This window comes from Lissotriton vulgaris, chromosome 1_1 (assembly GCF_964263255.1).
Source record: "Lissotriton vulgaris chromosome 1_1, aLisVul1.2, whole genome shotgun sequence".
Taxonomy (NCBI): domain Eukaryota; kingdom Metazoa; phylum Chordata; class Amphibia; order Caudata; family Salamandridae; genus Lissotriton; species Lissotriton vulgaris.
The window spans coordinates 110,383,685-110,403,637 of record NC_141685.1 but is presented as its reverse complement, the minus strand read 5'-3'; the positions used below and the strand labels follow the sequence as shown (position 1 = coordinate 110,403,637).

Below are 19,953 nucleotides of genomic sequence, written 5' to 3'. Positions count from 1 at the left end.
GATGTCGTTGTTTCCAGCTCTTTGACGATGCTGAAGAGTTCCTTGCTGTTGTGTGCGTTGTTGTCGAGACGTTCTTTGAATGCTGTCTTCTTGGTGGTGTGGATCAGCTGGTGGTGTTAGCGGGTGGCGTGCTTGAGGGCGGTCATGTTGTCTGTAGTCGGGCTTTTTCGCCAGGCTTTCTTAAGGGTACGGCAGTTCTTGGAGTTCTTGAGGTCGTCGTTGAACCAGGAGGCTTTCTTGCTGCCGGGCCTGCTGGGATGGTTTTTCAGAAGTGCAAGGTCGTCAGCGCAGTTGGTGATCCACTGTGTGAGGTTGTTGACTGCTTGGTTGGGGTCCGTTGAGCTGGCGGGAGGGTTCTGGCTCAGTGAAGTGGTGAGCTGGTCGGTGGTGATCTTGTTCCAGCTCCTGCGGGGAACCTGTTGTGGGTGGTGGTGAGTCGTGGTCTTTCTGAAGCTGAAGTGGACGCAGCTGTGGTCTGTCCAGTGGAGTCCGGTGGAGTGGCTTAAGGAGATGTACTTGCTGGAGGAGAAGACTGGGTCAAGCGTGTGTCCGGCGTAGTGGGTGGGGGTGTTCCCCAGTTGCTTGAGTCCGAGGTTGTCCAGCAGGGTGGTGGTGTTGTTGTCGTTGTTGTTCTCCAGGTGGAAGTTGAGGTCCCCTAGGAGGATGTAGTCAGCGGAGGCGAGGGCGTGCGGGCTGATGAAGTCTGCGATGTCTTCGCTGAATTGTGTGCGAGGTCCTGGGGGTCTGTAGATGAGGGTGCCTCTGAATGTGGTCTTGGGGTCGGTGTGTATCTGGAAGTGAAGATGTTCGGCGGATGTGAGGGTGTCGTCGGAGTTGGTCGTGATGCGGATGGTGTTCTTGTGGACGATGGCAATGCCTCCTCCTGTCTGGTTGACGCGGGCTCTCTGGGTGATCTTGTATCCGTCCGGGATGGCGACGGCGATGTCAGGCGCTGAGGAGGCGTTCATCCATGTTTCCGTGAGGAATACGACGTCTGGAGATGTGGTGTCGAGCAGATTCCAGAGTTCCACAGCGCTCCCGAAGACGAAAAACGGCTCGCGAACTGGTCAAGCAAGTTACTACGCATGCTCGCGGAGGTATGCGTAGTTCACGGAGTGCAAGTGCATCTTCGCGTAGCTCAGCGGAGTGTGGCTACGCGAACTACGCCCAGGCTTAATTGCTACCCCTAAAGATGTAGTCAATAGTTTACTAATTGAATCCCAGTAGGAGAACAAGAGTGGGCATTCAAAAAACATATGTATGTCAGAGGCTGCTAGAAGCCCACACCTAGGGCAGGCTACAGGGGAGTTTATTGAAAATTTCGACAGCCGCTGTGGTGAATAATATGCCCTGTGTACGGTAAAAAGATGATTCTTACGCAACCAGGCTGGTTTCACTATGTCCCACAAGATTTTAAAAGAGGCGTGCCAGATGTTATCAGTGTCCTGATCAATAAAGGAAGCGCTCCACAGTGTCTCCGGTAAGGTGAAATCCCCGTCAACCTCTTCCAATAATAAATTATACCAGACTGAGATCTCCTTACTCACAGGAAGTTTGTCCAGCATCAGGGCCACTAAGCTGCTGTCTCCTCCCAGTTGGTATCTACCCCTAGCTGAACGCTGTGAGTGAGCCCAACTCGCAATCTGTATATACTTGAATCTGGAAAGACCCGGCCCTACTCTAGCTAGTAAAGCTTCCCAAGGGAGGAGAGAACCATTTATAAACAAGTCCCCCCAAACCTCCAAACCGGCCTCCCTCAGTGGTGTTGCCAGGCTATCGAGAAGCCAACCTGGACATCCCGGGGAATCCCACATTGGAGACCTGCCTGCAAAATATCCCAGTTTTATGGAGCCTCTTAGCTTAACCCACATTTTTGTCAATCCCAATAATACCTTCAGCTTCACCTTTTTAAAAAACTTAGGGTCCCCAAATGTAAACAAAAAACCCTGTTTGCCAACTCCCTCTCCTCTAAGTAGTGCGGAGAACATAGTGCCTATTCCCACATTCATGGGCATCTTAAGCAGCATCCTGGCGTGGGAGAATTGAAAAGCCCACGCGTATAGTTGTAAATCTGGAGCTGCAAGACCCCCCTTTTCTCTCCTACGCCTGATTTTTTTCCATGAAATCCGAGCTGTGAGGTCATTCCAAATAAAAGAGCTAATATCACTTTGCAATTTTGCTATGATAGAAGGCTCAAAATAAAGCGGAACAGTGTTAAACAAAAAAGAAATTTTGGGCAAAATAGACATTTTAACAAGGTTAACCCTACCCAGAATAGAAAGCAGGAGTGTACACCAAGACCTCATAAGTTTTCTACATTCTCTTGCTATCAATGAAAAATTCAACGTTTTTTTTGTCTATGTTTTTAATAATAGTGAGGCCAAGATAACGCATAGAAAGACTCAACTGAACCCCTGCCACTGGCTCGGGGTCGTTCCACTGCATCATCTCAGTTTTGGATGCATTAATTTGGTATCCGGATACCTCACCATAGTCATAGGCCAGAGCCATTATAGAGGGAAGAGCGGTATGGAGGTCTGAAGAGAAGATGAGAATGTCATCGGCGTACAGGGCCACTTTCCTCTCCCAACCCATATATGAAAAAGACTTGATGTTACAGTCGTCCCTTAACCGTTGGGCGAAGGGCTCTATATATAAGTCAAATAGGAGAGGGGAGAGGGGGCAGCCCTGCCGCGTACCCCGAGTAAAATTAAATGGGGCTGACAGTTCGCCATTAACCAGTAAAGAGGCCATAGGCTTCTGATAGAGTAGACTCACCGCTCTGCGGAAATCCCCCCCAATGTTGAATTTACCCAAGACCCCCGACAGGAACATCCAATTGACCCTGTCGAAGGCCTTGGTGGCGTCCAACGTGATGACAGCAAGGGGAAGAGAGTCCGCCGTCGCCATATCTATGGCCCCAATAAGATCATAGGTCAATTCAAAGAGTTGGCGACCCCTCACAAAGCCCCTCTGGTCATGATGTAATATAGAAGGTGCCACTACCCCTAGTCTATTGGCAAGAACAGATGTGAAAAACGTATAATCCGCATTTAAAATAATAGGCCTATAAGACCCACAACTTGAGGCTGGTTTACCTGGTTTCAAAATCAAAGTAATAGAAGCATCATTCCACGAATTAGGGAGAGACAGCTCTACCTGAAAGATCTGATTAAACAGCGAAGTTAAAGGAGGAACTATTATTGTCAACAAGGTCAAATATAGCTCTGAAGGAAGGCCATCGAGACCAGATGCCTTACCCTTCTTGCTGTCTAAGATGGCCCGGCTAACCTCTTCCTGCATAATAGGTCTATCTAAGGTGGCTCTTTGTTCAGGTGAAAGAGAGGGGAGAGACACCCTATTTAACCAGTCGTCAACCTGACAAGCCTCAACATGTTTGTCCTCTTGATAGATGTTCTTAAAAAAATCACAAAAGGCACTTCTAATGTCAGCATCTGCTGAGTAAGTCGCCTGATCTATGTTGATTTGAGCAATGTTATTTCTAACTCGATCAGTTTTGGCTTTCCAGGCCAGAAGCTTGCCGGCCCCCTCTCCATATTGAAAATGTGCTAGCTTACTTGCCTCCCATCTCTGAAGGACTCGAGAATTTATAATTGAGCCCAGTTCTCCTTTTAGGGTAGATAACTCATCTTGCCAACTTTTCATAGTTTCCGGAGGAACGGCCGGAAGTAACAAGATTTTCTTTTGCACCCTAGCCATATCAGATTCCAATAAGGTGACAGATTCTCTATAGATTTTGTTTTTATGTGAGACCTTGTTTGTTATTATGCCTCGCAAGAAGGCTTTAAATGTGTCCCAAACACACCCGGGGGAAGCGGACCCAATGTTGTTATCAAAAAAACTTTGTGCTTCAATTTTTAAAGAGGTAATTTCATCTGGAGCAGTAAGTAATGAACGGTCAAATGACCAAACTTTAGGTGTATTTTTCAGCAGCCCGCCCAGTTCTAGAAAGATGGCCGCATGATCAGAAAAATGGAATGGGAGATGAGAGATGTTTTGTACCTGTTTAACTAGTTGCTGACTGATTAAGATATAATCTATTCTCGACTGGTTGTGGTATTTATAGTTGTGAAATGAGATACCTTGTTGAAGCCCAGATCTTAATCTCCAAATATCTACATAGCCAAATTCCTTCATTTTGTCAAGTAAAAGGGCCCTTGTTTTTGAGGGGATTACTGATCTATTAGTAGGGGATTTATCCAGTATAGGGTCCAAAACTATATTGAAATCTCCAGCCAGTATCGTGGACACCGGATACGCAAGCAGGTGAGAAAATACCGTATTCAATACCGAGGGGTCATCATGGTTGGGCCCGTAGTAACCTACTATTGTAATCGGAGCCCCCGCCACCGTCACAGAGACAATTACCCATCTACCTCCTGGATCTACGAGTTTATCAATTAACCTTGCTTTTAAAGATTTTTTGAAGAAGATCGCCACCCCTCTGGAGTTTAGAGATTGTGTAGTAGACACACAATAATCTACCCATCTATTTTTTTTAACAACAGAGGTGATCTCAGTCTCTGTAAGATGGGTCTCTTGGAGTACAAGAATTTGAGCGTCTGAGTCTCGCAAATACTGCAATATTTTCCATTTTCTGGGACTGGTGCGTAGGCCATTTATATTCCAGGAGAGAATTCCTATCTTCTCCATAGGAACATCCACCCCATCACCCCATAACCAGAACCCAGAGTAAAAGAACCCTTAATATTAAAGCTAATGTTTGCCATAAAATATATGGCTCTCCCCAACAAGGACATAAAAAGTAGAACTGAGCAAAAAATCAGGACTTTTTAAAGAAATTTTCCCCGCTGCCCCCCTCCCGTAAGCACCCCAAAACCCTCCCCCCACCCGTGGGAAACCCCTACTCTATCTATCTGGATATACCAGAAGATAGCACCCCTTCTGTGTTCCCGTCCTATCTGTATGTAGACCTTTAATCATGGCCAAAAAGAGAGGAGGAAATAAAGAAAAAACAATAAAACGCAGGGCTATTTCAAGTGGAAGGGAAGGAAGAAAATAGATATTAAATTTTATATAAAGTTTGTTAATTGGTATATTGACATAACTAATTGTGCAAAAGTTTTTTCCCTTTTTTCCCTTCTTTCCTCCCTTCTTTCTCTTTTTCTTTTTTTTTCTTATTTGTTTATTTTTTCTCTTTTTTTTCCCTCCTTCTCTCTCCCTCTTTATATCTCCCGATTTGTATCCTTTTTTTTTCTTCCTTTTTCTTTATACTTTCTATTAATCCTTTCCTCTCCTCTTTTATTCTTTTTCTTTTCTTTTCTTTTTTCTTTTTCTAAACCTCCTTCACCAACTCATGGTTTAAGCGATCTTACCTATCCCAAGTATACAAATCTCCTGGGGACTAATAGATTAACTTGAAGAACCCTTGTTTTTATCTTTATCTTTTTCTCTGCCCAAGGACAGCAGGAGTTCATCAGCTGCCTGCACTGACCTGATGTTATGCATTGTGTTATTATGCATGACTTTCAAGGCCGCCGGAAAGACCAGATGGGCTACTGCCCCTAGGCTCCTGAAAGCTTCAAGCCTTCTACCAAACTCCCATTGTTTGTCTAGCGTTGCCCTCGAAAGGTCGGACCTAATTTGAAAGTTGAATCCCTTACCGCTTAAGGATTTCTGCTTTAGTGCCAGACCTAATATAGATTCTTTGAGAGTATAGGTGTGGAAATTTATTAATATTTTCCTCGGCTTAGTTCTTTGAGGGTTCCTCCTGAAGGGATATCTGTGGATACGTTGAATATCCACAGACAATTCTTCCACAGATTGATCTAGTTTCAAACAGTCTTTTAACAGATGAATGATATATTGCTTTATGTCGGACCCCTCACTGCCCTCTGGTACGTTAAGAATACGGAGGTTGCTTCGACGTGCGTTGTTCTCCAGTGACTCCAATCTTTCTGACAAAATCTGATCCTCCTTCTTAAGCTTAACAATATCTGTCTTGGCTTCATCCAGATGCAATGAGAGACCCGACACCGTGTCTTCCAGACCTTCTGTTCTTGATGCAAGAGTGCCCACTTTCCTATCCAAGGACTCGCAAAAATTCAGAATGTCCGATTGAATGGAAGCGGAGTCCTCAAAGCCTTTCTTAATGTCTACTGACAAAGATGAAAACATTGATTGCAAATAGGAGGTCAAAGCCGGATCAACCCCACTACCGATGTTAAAATCCGGAAGGGCTGTTGCCCCCGCTGCCCATCTTCTTCTATATTTACAACAAGGGGTGGTGAGGGACAGAGTCTCTGAATTAAGCAGAAAGCTCTCACCCAGTCAAGAGATCAGGGCTAGATCCAACACCGTTTTTTAGCTCACTGCACCATCCCAGTTTCAGAACCTGGCTGTATGCAAATTATTCCCATGATGCACTGGGCCAGGGACAGACTGATTTGCATATAGCCAGGTTCTGAGCTGGGATGGTGCAGTGAGATAAATAACGGTGATGGATCAAGCCCTGATCTTTGGACTGGGTAAGAGTGGTCTGCTTAATTCAGACACTCTGTTCATCACCACCCCATTTTCTGAATCTTCTTCTATAGGCACATTGTTATTTGAGAGCCCAAGTTGCTGTGAAGCTAGGTGAGGTTCCAAATGAGATTCAAGCAGTGGTGTAGCTGAATATAATACTGGGGAAGGTGAAAGAGGTGTAAGAGTCAGTGACCCAGAGGGATGCGTGGGCTCCATCACCTGAGTAGTAATCAAAGTTGGGGCTAAGGTGCCAACCTTAATGTTGACAGACCCCCCCTCGGTTTCAGCCATAATCGCTGCTCCATCTCCATCTTCAGACCCATTGTTACTAAGGGCACCTCCCTCTGCATTAACCATTATATCCTGCATCTCGTTTACTGTAGAGGAAGCTATTTCTTCAGTTTCAGGAGTAATTTCGAAAGTAGTTGGTACAATAAGCCCCGGAGACTCTTATGAAGCCATTAGAAGAGGAATATCCTCGGAAAGCTGTTGGTCAGGGAGGCGCAAAATCTGTGGGACCGCCTTAAAATAGGACCGCAATGACGGTGTTATTTTGGATCCAGAGTTGGTTGCTGATTTGATGTTTTTAGTGCTCTTTTTAGCACTCTTTGCTGGTTTGGAGGTGAAGGCTCGCTTAGCCTTAACTTCTCTGGATAAATATGAGGACAGTTTCTTCTTTGAGAGGGCGCCCAATGCTATCTGACATGAAGCTTGAGACTGGTGGCTACTATTGCTACTACAGGGGTCAGGGCTTATGCTAGTCTCGAAGCCTATTCTCCCAGTGTTTTAGTCTCTTCTCTACTGGGACCCGCTGCCCCCTTTGTGTCTACCTGCTTAAGATTAAATTTGAGAGAGTTGTCTAAGACTAGCAACAGACCAGGATCCTCCAACTCTCCGCATGATGACTCACAGCTTTTAACAACTTGACCCACCTGCTGACTCTGAGCCTCAAGTAGTGCAGGTAGTGCAACTCTAGTCGTGCCTGCCACCTTCTCAAGATCTGTCTCGATATCTTCCTCTTCCTCCACCCTCCTCAGCCGCCCCTTACCGGTGCGTGAAAAGAAACTGGAGCCGGAGTCAGAACCGGACTGCCCTGAGCCGCCTCAGGGTCCTGGGAGGAGGCTGCGGGTCCTTCTCCCACGACAGAGCTCCAGCTCTGCAGAGTGCCAATGCAGCAAGCCGGAAGCAGCCTGCCGCGTACCTTGCGTACTTTGAGCAAATATCGGCGCTCGCAATACCGGTGGAATCGGCAGCAGGCTTCGAGTTGTGGGCGGCTTGAATCTAGTCTGGAACCGCTGTTCAGGCTGAGGGAGTGGAAGAGGCGCGGCTGAAACGCCGTAAAACTCCGAGCAGGACCGGCACGCCCCATCAACGCACATGACCCTCCGTACTCGCGAGCTTCGCCGTGTAATTACACGAAGCAAAGAGAGCCTCCAAAAAAAGCCTCACAAGTTCATAAATTGGGGAGAACTTAGCTTGCAATCAAATCCGCCGCATATTGGGACGTATGAGAGCGTGCTAATGCCGGTAAACGAAAGACGAACGGGAACACAGATCGGAGCGCCGCAGCAGCTCAGCTAGCTGCCGCCATGTTTCCCCCGCCCCCGCATTGTCAGCCAGCACCCCTCATTCTTATAACAGGTTGTGGTGAAAACTTGTTGGGATTGGATCTGTTAAAGAGACTATATGCGACTTTGTACTGTTCTCCTTCGGGAGTACAACTTACCCTAGGTAAGAAAGTGGTTTCTCTAATGTATTTGTCAAGGGAAAAGGTTCCAACAGAATTGCCTTCTCTTCCGGATATACTTTGGGCTACTGGATCCAATGATGTGGGTCTCTTGGAAATAGCGCCATATGTTATAACATTGAAAGCCAATGTAAAGTTGCCACGTATTCCCCAATACAAGATCTCTAACGAAGGTGAAAAAGCGTTGTTAGCAATCATTTACGACCTGATTGAGAAAGATGTCATTGAGGAGACAAGAGGCAACATTTGTAATAGTCCTGTTCTGCCAGTTTTGAAGCGTACTGATCTTTCCAAGCCACCTGTGTACAGATTTGTGATTGATCTGAGAGAAGTGAACAAGATTGTTGTGCCACAGTTTCCAGTTGGCCCTGATATCACTGCCCTATTGACTATGGTTCCAGCGTCAGCCACTTGGTTCTCGGTGATTGACTTGAAGAATGCTTTCTTCAGCATCCCGATTGCTGAGGAGAGCAGAGACATTTTTGGCTTCAATTTAGGAGGCCGAAGCTTCCGCTTCAAACGCGCTCCTCAGGGCTACTGTGAAAGTCCATCAATATTCAGTCAAGCTCTGAAATCACAGCTTGACACGATTGTTCTACCTGATGGTGTGACCCTTATTCAGTATGTCGATGATTTGCTGGTCGCTGCAGATACTGAGGAAATTTGCAAGCAAGCCACTTTGTCATTGTTGCGTCATTTATGTGATATGAAGCACAAAGTCTCTCTTTCGAAATTACAATATTGCCGACAAGAAGTGACCTACTTAGGTCACATCTTATCGAAGGAGGGAAGGAAACTGACCCCAGAAAGAATCCAGGCAATAGCAAAATTAAGTGTGCCAAAAACACAGAGAGAAGTGCGTGCTTTCTTGGGTATCACATCGTACAGTAGACAGTGGATTCCAAATTTCTCCTTGTTGGCCAAACCATTGGTGGCATTAACATGTAAATATGCACCCAATCCTGTGCCTTGGTCTGAAGAGTGAATTACAAAAAAAGTGATGCCAAGGTGTTTTCATCAAGAAAATTAATTATGAGAACAAAAACTATTAATTATCTGTCTCATCACAACATCAGTTGTTTGATATGTATCTGTCATCTATTATAAAGTTCATCCGATGGTTATTACCAACAATTTACAAATACAAATAACTAAGGAAAAAATACAACAAAACAGTAATTCAGTTTATGAATTATTTTAAAGATCCTTTTTTCATTTTATACATTCTTAATATAAATCAGTCAACCAAACAATATTCAATCTTGTAAGGGATGACATGTTCAAGTCCAAAAACCAAATATTTAATTCTAAATCCAGGCGGTCCAAGTGTCCTATTGTTGTGGACCCTTAATCCAAGGTTTGTGTAAGAAGCCCGATGATTTATTTACAAGGAAAACATGGCATTTTCTTTTCTTAGCCTTATTTCCTTTTCGGACACCAAACTAGCAAGAAGCAAGCGAAGCCAAACAGAATTTCTATGGCTTCAGAACCAAATGATGCTCCTGGGGAATATATCCACACAGTCTCGAAATCAAAATAGGTGCCGAAATGATAACTGTCGACGCGTTTCGGCCTTTCAAATAGTTATAGGCCTCATCAGGACAAAGGGCAACATTTCATTTAAATGATCTTACAAAAAACAAAAATTAAACACAATAAATAATAATCAACTTGAACAAGTTATTTAGGAGTTTTGAAATTTAACAGTCTGTTCCACGGACACAGGCACCCGTAGGAGCCACTAACACTATAAAAAGAAAACATCCTCAAGGTATACGTATCAGAAAAGTTATTTACACACCAGAAAAAAGAAAATGTGGTCAGAAAGCCATCACCATAGATCACTATATTTATTTGCACTCATTTAATAAAAACGTCATTCAACATGAAGACCCTTTCATCACCGTGTCTAATATCCAAGTGTGAAGTTACATACATGAGTAAACCCAAATAAAACTAACCGCATTAGCTATACATACCAAAATGTTATTATCCATATAACAAAACCAATTATGGGTAAGGTCGTCCAATGTTGCGGATATAGTTCAAAAATGTCACTCAAATCAGGGCGAACTTCCTATATTAGGCACACCTGTGCTTATCCAGGTTTCATTAGAATCTCATACATGTGATGTAATCACCTAGATCATTCAAAAAAGAAGCTAAAATCATTAACTGGCCCTAGTTCGCTACACCATGTTCATATGGTACTTAAACAATGTAACACTGGTCGAAAGTCAAGCTTTATATTAAAATTAGAAAGTGCTTAACATTCACATTCACATTATTCAAAGGTTGCCCCATGTTACAGGTTAAGCCCGGGTAAAGTACCACATGTGGGCGGAAACATCGAAACCAGAACCAAACATTCACCGAGTATCATGGTGAAGCGAAACTTAGTATAAGAGTACACATGCGCTTACCGGCATCTTCAGGGTATCCAAACCCACATCACATACGGGAAACGAGCCAGAGTATCCTATCCTATCCTATTGGTCCCTTTTCAGAGGAAGAGGTCACAAATGTACTGAAGGGGATGAAGAGTGGGTCCCCTAGTGACCCAGTGCCCATGAAATATCTTAAGTTAGTGGCAGACTCTTTGTCCTCTCCGTTGTCGGACCTCATTAATCTTTCACTCTCTCAGGGCACAGTACCTCAGAGATGGAAAAAGGCGGTGGTAAAAGCACTATTGAAGAAACCAGGTTTAGATTCTTCTAACTTGGCCAACTTTAGGCCGATTTCACTTCTGCCCGGCTTTTCTAAAGTCGCTGAAAAGTTGGTCAATCGTCAGCTTTCTTACCATCTTGAGTCCCAGCATTTGCTGGGAGACTCCCAGACGGGCTTCCGCCCTGGTCAGGGGACGGACACAGCTTTAGTGGCTGTAGTGGAGGAAGCTAGGAGCATTCTTGATTCAGGGGGGTCAGTGGCAGTGATCCTCCTGGACTTGAGTGCTGCCTTTGACACCGTAAGTCATCAGGTGCTCCTCCAACGCCTGTCAGAGGTGGGTGTGACAGGGCTGGCCTTAAAATGGCTCGAATCCTTCCTTTCTAATCGTTGTTATCAAGTCTGGGAAGGGGTAGAGCAGTCGGCCTTGTTCCCTCTTCAATGTGGAGTCCCGCAGGGCTCATCTTTGAGCCCTACCTTATTTAACATTTATATAACTCCGCTTGAAAGAGTGGTCGCCCCCTCAGGAGTTAAGATCATCAGCTATGCTGATGATACACAGCTGGTGGTTGGGCTCACCCAGTTGGCGGAACAACCTGAAGTCCTTCATGACTGCCTCGCCAATGTCCATCGCTGGATGTCCCACTCTGCCCTTAAGCTGAATGGGGAGAAAACTGAGCTTATGCTCTTGGGTAAATCCAGTCCCTCTATTATTGCTAGCTGCTGGCCTCGGTCTCTGGGTGACCCTCCATCTCCCAAGAAGGAGATTAAGACCTTGGGAGTATGGTTGGAGGAAGATCTGTCCCTTAGAACCCACGCCAGGAAGACCGCAGGGGTGTGCTTCGGTTTGCTTCGATCAGCCCGCAAGGTTTTACCACTGCTCCCTGATTCAGCGAGGAAGCTCCTGATCCGGGGCCTAATTTTTTCGAGGCTTGATTACGGGAACGCAGTGTTTCTTGGCGCCCCCGAAGCGACCTTGAAGACCCTCCAACAGGTACAAAATGCAGCGGCTAGAGTGTTGATGGATGTTCCCAGAAGACATTCAGCTACCCCGGCCCTGAAAATGCTTCACTGGCTCCCCATCAGGGAACGGGTGAAATTCAAAGCGTTGTGTACTGCCCATAAAATTTTGTATGGTAAGGGCCCACCGATCCTTGCCCCCATGGTACGCCCCTATAAGCCCACACGCGTACTGCGTTCGGACCAAAGACACCTCTTGCAGTCAACTAGAGTAAAGAGAGCTCGCTCTGGGGGGAGGCGTTTCTCAGTGCAAGTGGCGGCACTGTGGAATTCCCTTCCCTTTAAGATCCGTTCAGAGCCTAAGATCCTACTCTTTAGGAAACTCTTGAAGACCCATCTGTTTCCAGTGTAGTGATCAGCCGGCGCTTCTTTCTTGTTCTGTACTGCGCCGGGATGCCCCTGGGTAACTGAGCGCATTATAAATTTTATATAATAATAATAATAATAATAATCACTCGGCGTATATCTCAGCTCCCGGAAGGAAAATTGCCGGGCTAAGAAACTTCCCGGGCGAGACTCCGCCTATCCTGATTCAACCAACCGGGCATCTCCAGGTAAAGGGGAAACAAAAAACGGACTCCAAACACTAGAGCCACTCTACCAACATGGCCGCCCTCTACTCCCACTCGTGACACATTCATGTTGATTATTTCAAATATCAGCGCACCCCCTGATTCTCAATAAAGTTTCAAGGGATCATCCTGAAAGAAATAAATCATGGCAAAAGAACTAGAAAGAAAGGAATTTTAGGAAGTAAGTAAATAGTGCAACCCAATTACCAGTGTGATACCATATGCCTTTTCCATTCTAAAATCAATTTTGTTCAGCAGAAAAAACCACAATATATACATTTTATACATTATTCAATAAATTTAACGTACACTAAAACATACTCAGTACTCATACATATTACAAAAGCTACCAATAGGTCGTTTTTAAACAGTGACGTGAATCAACTAAACCCTTTAACAGATAAGTGACCATATTTCATCCCTGTCATTAAGTCCAGTTTTGGAAGTCTGATATTTTTCAATAAATCTGGCTTCCAATTGGTTTAATTTAGTCTCAGTATCTACTGTGTTTCTGTTAGATATCACACATAATACTGTCCAGTATATATCGTTGAATGAATGATTGTGAATCTGATAATGGCTGACCAAAGGGGCCCCTATGGTCATGCATTTGATACGGGATCTGTGTTGGAGGACCCTAGTTTTGACAGTCTGGGTCGTCTGTCCAATATAAACTTGATTACATGGACACTTGATACAGTATACCAGATTTCTTGAGTTACAATTAGAGAATGCCTTTTGAATGTGTAAATTTCCATTAATGTCGACTTCTTTTGAGTCCTTAGTCATTTCACAGGCCGTAACGCGTCAACAGTTATCATTTCGGCACCTATTTTGATTTAGAGACTGTGTGGATATATTCCCCAGGAGCATCATTTGGTTCTGAAGCCATAGATATTCTGTTTGGCTTCGCTTGCTTCTTGCTAGTTTGGTGTCCGAAAAGGAAATAAGGCTAAGAAAAGAAAATGCCATGTTTTCCTTGTAAATAAATCATCGGGCTTCTTACACAAACCTTGGATTAAGGGTCCACAACAATAGGACACTTGGACCGCCTGGATTTAGAATTAAATATTTGGTTTTTGGACTTGAACATGTCATCCCTAACAAGATTGAATATTGTTTGGTTGACTGATTTATATTAAGAATGTATAAAATGAAAAAAGGATCTTTAAAATAATTCATAAACTGAATTACTGTTTTGTTGTATTTTTTCCTTAGTTATTTGTATTTGTAAATTGTTGGTAATAACCATCGGATGAACGTTATAATAGATGACAGATACATATCATACAACTGATGTTGTGATGAGACAGATAATTAATAGTTTTTGTTCTCATAATTAATTTTCTTGATGAAAACACCTTGGCATCACTTTTTTTGTAATTCATTATTCTCACCCAGATGCTTTTTGGTTTACCGGGTACCCCCTGTTATTTATACTATTGGTCTGAAGAGTGTCAGAAAAGTTTTCACGAATTGCGTGATGCATTGTGTTCGGCTCCTTTGTTGGGTACCTCCGACTACAGTAAGCCTTTTACGTTGTATGTCCACGAGAAGGAAGGTTGCGCATTATCAGTCCTGACACAGTCCTTTGGGGACAAACAGCGTCCATGCGTGTACTTTTCAGCGACTTTAGACCCGGTAGCTAAGGCATTGCCAAGTTGTTTAAGAGCCACTGCGGCAGCAGCTGTCTGTATTCGACAGTCTGCTGGGTTAGTAATGAATAATACACTAGTCGTTATGGTCCCACATGCAGTAGACATTTTGCTAAACAGAACAAGGACACAGCACTTAACTAGTGCTCGATTGTCAAGTTATGAGCTGACACTGTCAGCGAGTCATGTTCACATAAAGAGGTGTGACACGCTCAACCCAGCCACGTTATTGCCCATTCCAGTAGAGACAGATGAGGTCGAACAACATGACTGCTGTTTTAGGACAGAAGAAGAGACAAAAGGGAGAGTAGACTTGCAGGATACTCCTCTTCCTGAATGTAAGGATACTTTATGGGTTGATGGTTCGTGTTTCAAATTGCCGAATGGTTATACGACTGCAGCATATGCTATGACGACGTTGCATACGATTGTAGGAACTACACGTATCCCACACAATTCTGCGCCAGCAGCAGAGTTGATTGCACTTACGAGAGCGTGTGTGTTGGCAAAAGGAAAACGAGTGAATGTGTACACGGACAGCCAATACGCCTTTGGCGTGGCTCACAGTTTTGGACGATTGTGGCGTGAACGTGGGTTCCTGACGTCACATGGCACGAAAATCCAACACGGTCAGTTAGTAAATGAGCTTCTCGAGTCACTGACCTTGCCACTACAAGTTGCGATTGTGAAATGCAGTGCACACAGAAAGGTGACGGATGATGTTGGTCGTGGGAATGCATTTGCAGATGAAGTTGCAAAAGAAACTGCAAGGAATGTGATGAGTCGAATGCATGTTGCAGGCCCTGTGAGATGGATTGATGATGTTGGCATGTGTGAAGACACGATTGAGAGTGTGAAGTCTATCCAATCCGAAGCCACAGAGAAAGAGGTTAATGAATGGAGAGAAAGCAAGGGTAAATTGGATGCGAATGGTTGTTGGGTCGAATCGTCAGAGCATCAGAGATGGTTGTTACCCGATGCGTATGTGCTTGCAGTGGTGACAATGGCTCATGGAATGGCTCACATTAGTGTGAAAGGGATCCGTAAGTTGTTGGCTCCAGTATGGAAGAATAGCGGAATCCCTAAATGTGCAGAGAATGTGGTCAAGAACTGTATGGTGTGTTTGAAGTACAATCCTGGTAAGGGAACTCCAACTCCAGCTGGTCATTTTGCGCCTCCAACGTATCCGTTCGAGGTTTTGCAGCTAGATTTCATCCACATGGAAAGGTGCAACAATCTGAAATACGTACTCGTTGTTGTTTGTGCCTTTTCCAGGTGGGTGGAAGCGTATCCCCTTAAGGACAATACTGCCTTGTCCACAGCCAAAGCCCTTGTCAAAGAGTTCTTCCCTAGATTTGGTATGCCTAGAATGGTCTGGAGTGATAATGGGAGTGAATTCGTGGGACGAGTGATGAAGAGAGTGTGTGAGAGTTTAGGCATACAACAGAAGTTCCATGCTGCAAATCACCTCCAATCAGCTGGACTAGTAGAATGCTATAACTGCACTCTAAAGTTGAAACTGGCCAAGATTCAAGCAAGCACAGGTCTTAAATGGCCTGACGCCCTGCCTTTGGTGCTCCTATCTACAAGAATGACTGTCCACTCTAGAGTGGGACTTAGTCCGCACGAGATTGTGTTCGGCCGCCCGGCCAACATATGGGGAGTGCCAAGGCCCACAAGGTTCAGGGAAATAGAGCATCCTGTACTGCTTGACTATTTGCACAAATTGACGACTAAATTGCGTGTTTTACACCAACACGTCCACAGTTCTTCCCCGCCAGCGTCTGATGATCCAGGCCACACAATTGAACCTGGCACCTGGGTCCTGGTGCGCAACTTCCAGCGAACCAAGAACGAGCAGCCTCGCTGGTCCGGACCCTTCCAAGTGTTGCTGGCTACCCGCTCTGCAGTACGTGTCCACGGCAAGAAGAACTGGGTGTACGGCGCCCATTGTAAGAGGGTCCCGTTACCCCTTCCTTATGACCGGTGGGTCCAGGAGGGAATTGCTGGCTCTGAGGCTGAGACTGTGCCTCGCTTCTTGCCCTTCAGTGATGCACGTTTGAAAGGAACTACTTCAGACAAGGAGAGCGATAACATTCTGCAAGGATCTGTGCTACCGTCAATGCAATTGGACACTACTGAGCCTGAACTCCTGTTTCAAGACCACACAGCACCTGGTGGAAACCGCTATAACTTGAGGCCAAGACGTATGACTATGGACAAATAAAAAAGTTTTTTCTTTTTGATTGTGCAGCTCTCTCATCCAGGAAACTTGCTCATTTTTGATTTTCGAACCGCCATCCGGTTCTGCTGCTAGGGTCGCGGTTGCCACAGTCTTTGGAGTGCAGCTGGAGACGGTTAGGTCGACAGTTCTGGTTGGTCTAAGGGAGTTGCCCTAAACTGACAGAAGCACTCCTTAGCAGAATCAATCTCCCACCGCGGGCAGCAACTTAGAGGATGGAGTTTCCCAAGATGGAGAGACCTGCCAGATCAACGAACTTTGAAACTAGAATATGCACTGTGATGGCAAAAACACGATTTTTAATAATATGTATTTTTATGTTATGTAGTATAATGATGTTTTTAGTGGGCTACGCTTTGTTCACCTTTCGAGTTTCATTTGTACACGACACTCATCCCACACCTCCTCCTACTGTTTCCCCGCACTCTTTTCACCCTCTGCCTGAACACGAGTCTGCCAGAAGATTAGAATTTGTAAACAACTCATTCGTCCAGCTCCTACACTAGAACCAGTCTGTAATGAACACGACAAATTGTTGGGTATGTGGACTTATGCCACACACGACAGATAAGGGTATCCCGTATTTTGTCCTGCCATTTAGCTACTATGGTTCTCGGTGGGCATTTCAAACCATGTTCCTATTTGCCATAGAACCATACCCCCCGCGTCCCACAGGAAGAAATTCGAGCAACAAGGCACTAGTGGCGGGAATCAGAAACATGAGCAGGGATATCGACACGATTAGAACTATTCCCAAAGATGAATTGACGCCTTACAGTAGATGGAATATCACAAAATATGGAATTTCCTTGAGTGAGAGCCAGCGAGCAAAGAAATCCTCCCCAATCTGGATAGTACCCCACCAAGGTCACCTATGTCTGCAGGGAAATGGCAAAAACCCCAAAGCTCAGCTAGGGAAGAGTGTCTGTACTGAGACTTATGTCTTTTCGTCTCAGACATCTCCTTCGTTCTTAGCAGCTAAGGGTACCTACTTCGTCTGCCATGATAGAGCATGCACATGGTTGCCCCCTGACTTTTCGGGCACATGTTTTGTCTCGTTTCTGCTGCCACCCACCTACACGGCCGAGGCAGATTACCATCGGACAAGGACAGTTAGGGGTGTTGTGAGTAAAGACGACACCGCGGAACAGGAGTTTGGAGATTTCGCAAAAAGTTTTCTGCCGTTTTGGGGGCCTATGGTGAACAGCAGGAACATACGCCAATTGACGAGGGTAGTTGAATCCGCCGTGATTGAAACGGCTGGTGCCCTTAGTAACTTGACTGCGGAGCTCCAGTCGGACCGCCTTATGACTCTTCAGAACAGGGTTGCCCTAGATGTCATACTTGCAGACCGTGGTGGGGTATGTAAAGTGATCCAATCCAGTTGCTGCATTTTCCTCCCAGATAACGCTCCGACAGTGTACCAGGCCATCTCCAAACTGCATAAGATTTCTGAATCCATTCACGTGGATAAAGGGGACTGGTCCTTGCTGGGGTGGTTCTGGGAACTGATATCTGCCTGGGGATGGAAAACTCTGATAGTCATTGGAATGGTCTTAGCCATTCTGTTCATGTTCTGCCTGTGTGTACAGTGCGCTCCTGCAATATGTGGCCTCTGCGCTACATCATGTGTAAGGAAGCCTGTGTCAAGGGACGAACTAAGCAACAGTATGATGCTACAGCAACATCTCAATGACTTCATGAATACAGATTTGGACTCAGATTAGCATGGGTTATTGCCTATATAAGGGCAAAAGGAGGGTCTGTGGTACTGAAAATTCTGGACTCTGCCACTATGTGGTTCCGAAGATCTACGCTCGTGCCAGAAACTATCATCATACCATGACGAATTTGGTATCGGCAGACCGGTAATGATTGGGACATTATACCTGTGCATTTGCGTCATGATCGAGTGACGAAATCACCCTTAAATCGTAGTTTCTGTCTTGAACCCTCGGGTTCCATTTTGTGAGCGGCATCCATCTTGTGCTTGACCTCACGTAGTCAATTGACCAAGGCCTAATTCGAGCTGAAAGGACACGTACACCTTCGCTGACTCCTCTGTGACCTGGGCGAGCTGACTCCACTGCCTCCAGCCAAACCTGTTCGGGCAGTCCCCAATCCAATGGCCGAGCGAGATTAGCATCAAGGCACAACATGTCATAAACCATTCACCACATACAAACCACGCTTTATCATACACACACCTGTCCCTGTTTCTTCTTTATGGCTAGTTTTACAAGGAGGAGGTGCCCAATTTTATTGGGGTTTCATCGGTATCTGATGGAAGTTCTGGGCCTTGCTGGGTAATCCATCACGAACTGGACAAACGAAAATATGGACTTATCATCATGACTCTGCTTTTTCTTTATTGTGAAAATATGTATATGGCCAAACTGTAAAACTAGGAATTCTTGCCTGAAGCTGATATTTCTGTATAAAAAGAGAAGGCTGGTTCTGTAAAAACGAACAGTCTCCTGAGAATATACACACAGTGCTGTTGTACTTCTAGGACGCTTGTTACTTGGTTGCAGCCAATAAAACTCGATCCTTGACATCACCTAGAGGACTCTGTGTTTCTGTAGTCCAAAACAGGAAGAACTCAAGAGGTCTCTGGGTGTTCCCCCTGGCACCGCCGGGTCCCTAAAAACCCGGTACCTCATGGGTGGGGGTTCCTAGGGTCTCGGCGTTTGATATTCAGTATCAGCTTCTCTGGATCTTTGTGACAGTGATGCATGGTTGGTTGGGAGTTCACTGGGTCTCTGGATTTGATACCTATTATTGGTTTCTTTCTGTCTATGTTTCGAGCTCGCCAGGGTGGGTGGCAGCTCATTTAGGTGTAGTGATTTGTTCGATCTTGGATGGGGGGAGCTAGTTGAAGTTTGAGATTGAGGCGGAGGCAATCTAGTCGTACAAGCAAAAAAAAACGTGTTGGCCAAGAAGGCTTAAAGATCTTGAATTAAAGACATCTAAAAATATAAAGACAAGCATCATTGTGATATTTAATGTAACTTTATGGACTTAATTTTGAACATGTGCAGAGGATTTGTATATATAGCATTAGTGGTCTGCTGGCCAAAAATGTGGGGATTTGGTGTTTTTTTCCCTACCTTATGCGCTGTGCCAGATTACCTGCTTTAAGTGATTTGTACTTGTGATAGACATTAGAGCACCATCTTCGCTTATTACTGACCACCGACTGTTTAACTAATATCACTACTGCTGGCGTTCGCAGACAATGGTCCCTGTAACTCCTCACAGATCAGGTCGATTCAGCAAAGATGATTTTCTTCAGTTCCCACAGCCAATGCTAGGGAAGTATTCGAAACATCCAAAGCCTGTGTGCCTGTCGTAGAGCCGGTATCCAATCCAACTAGAGCTGAAGCATCCCGTGGTTGCTCTAAGAATGCAGACATCAACATGGGGATATGCTGAGGACACTGCACTACGTAGGCCTTTAACGGGTCCAGCGATACATCCACGTCCCCAAAGGACAGGTCAGAAACGCTTCTTATATGCAATCTATAATGAAATTTGGAAAATCTC

General features: G+C 45.1%; 1 protein-coding gene across 1 annotated transcript in view; it reads right to left on the bottom strand.

The window, feature by feature from the left end:
• Window positions 1-19,953, bottom strand: part of LOC147737645 (uncharacterized) — a 339,012-nt gene that overhangs the window by 151,807 nt on the left and 167,252 nt on the right. Inside the window, 1 exon segment of the mRNA XM_086924706.1 lies at window positions 5,646-6,137. Within this exon segment, the coding sequence (XP_086780832.1) occupies window positions 5,646-6,137 (492 nt within the window).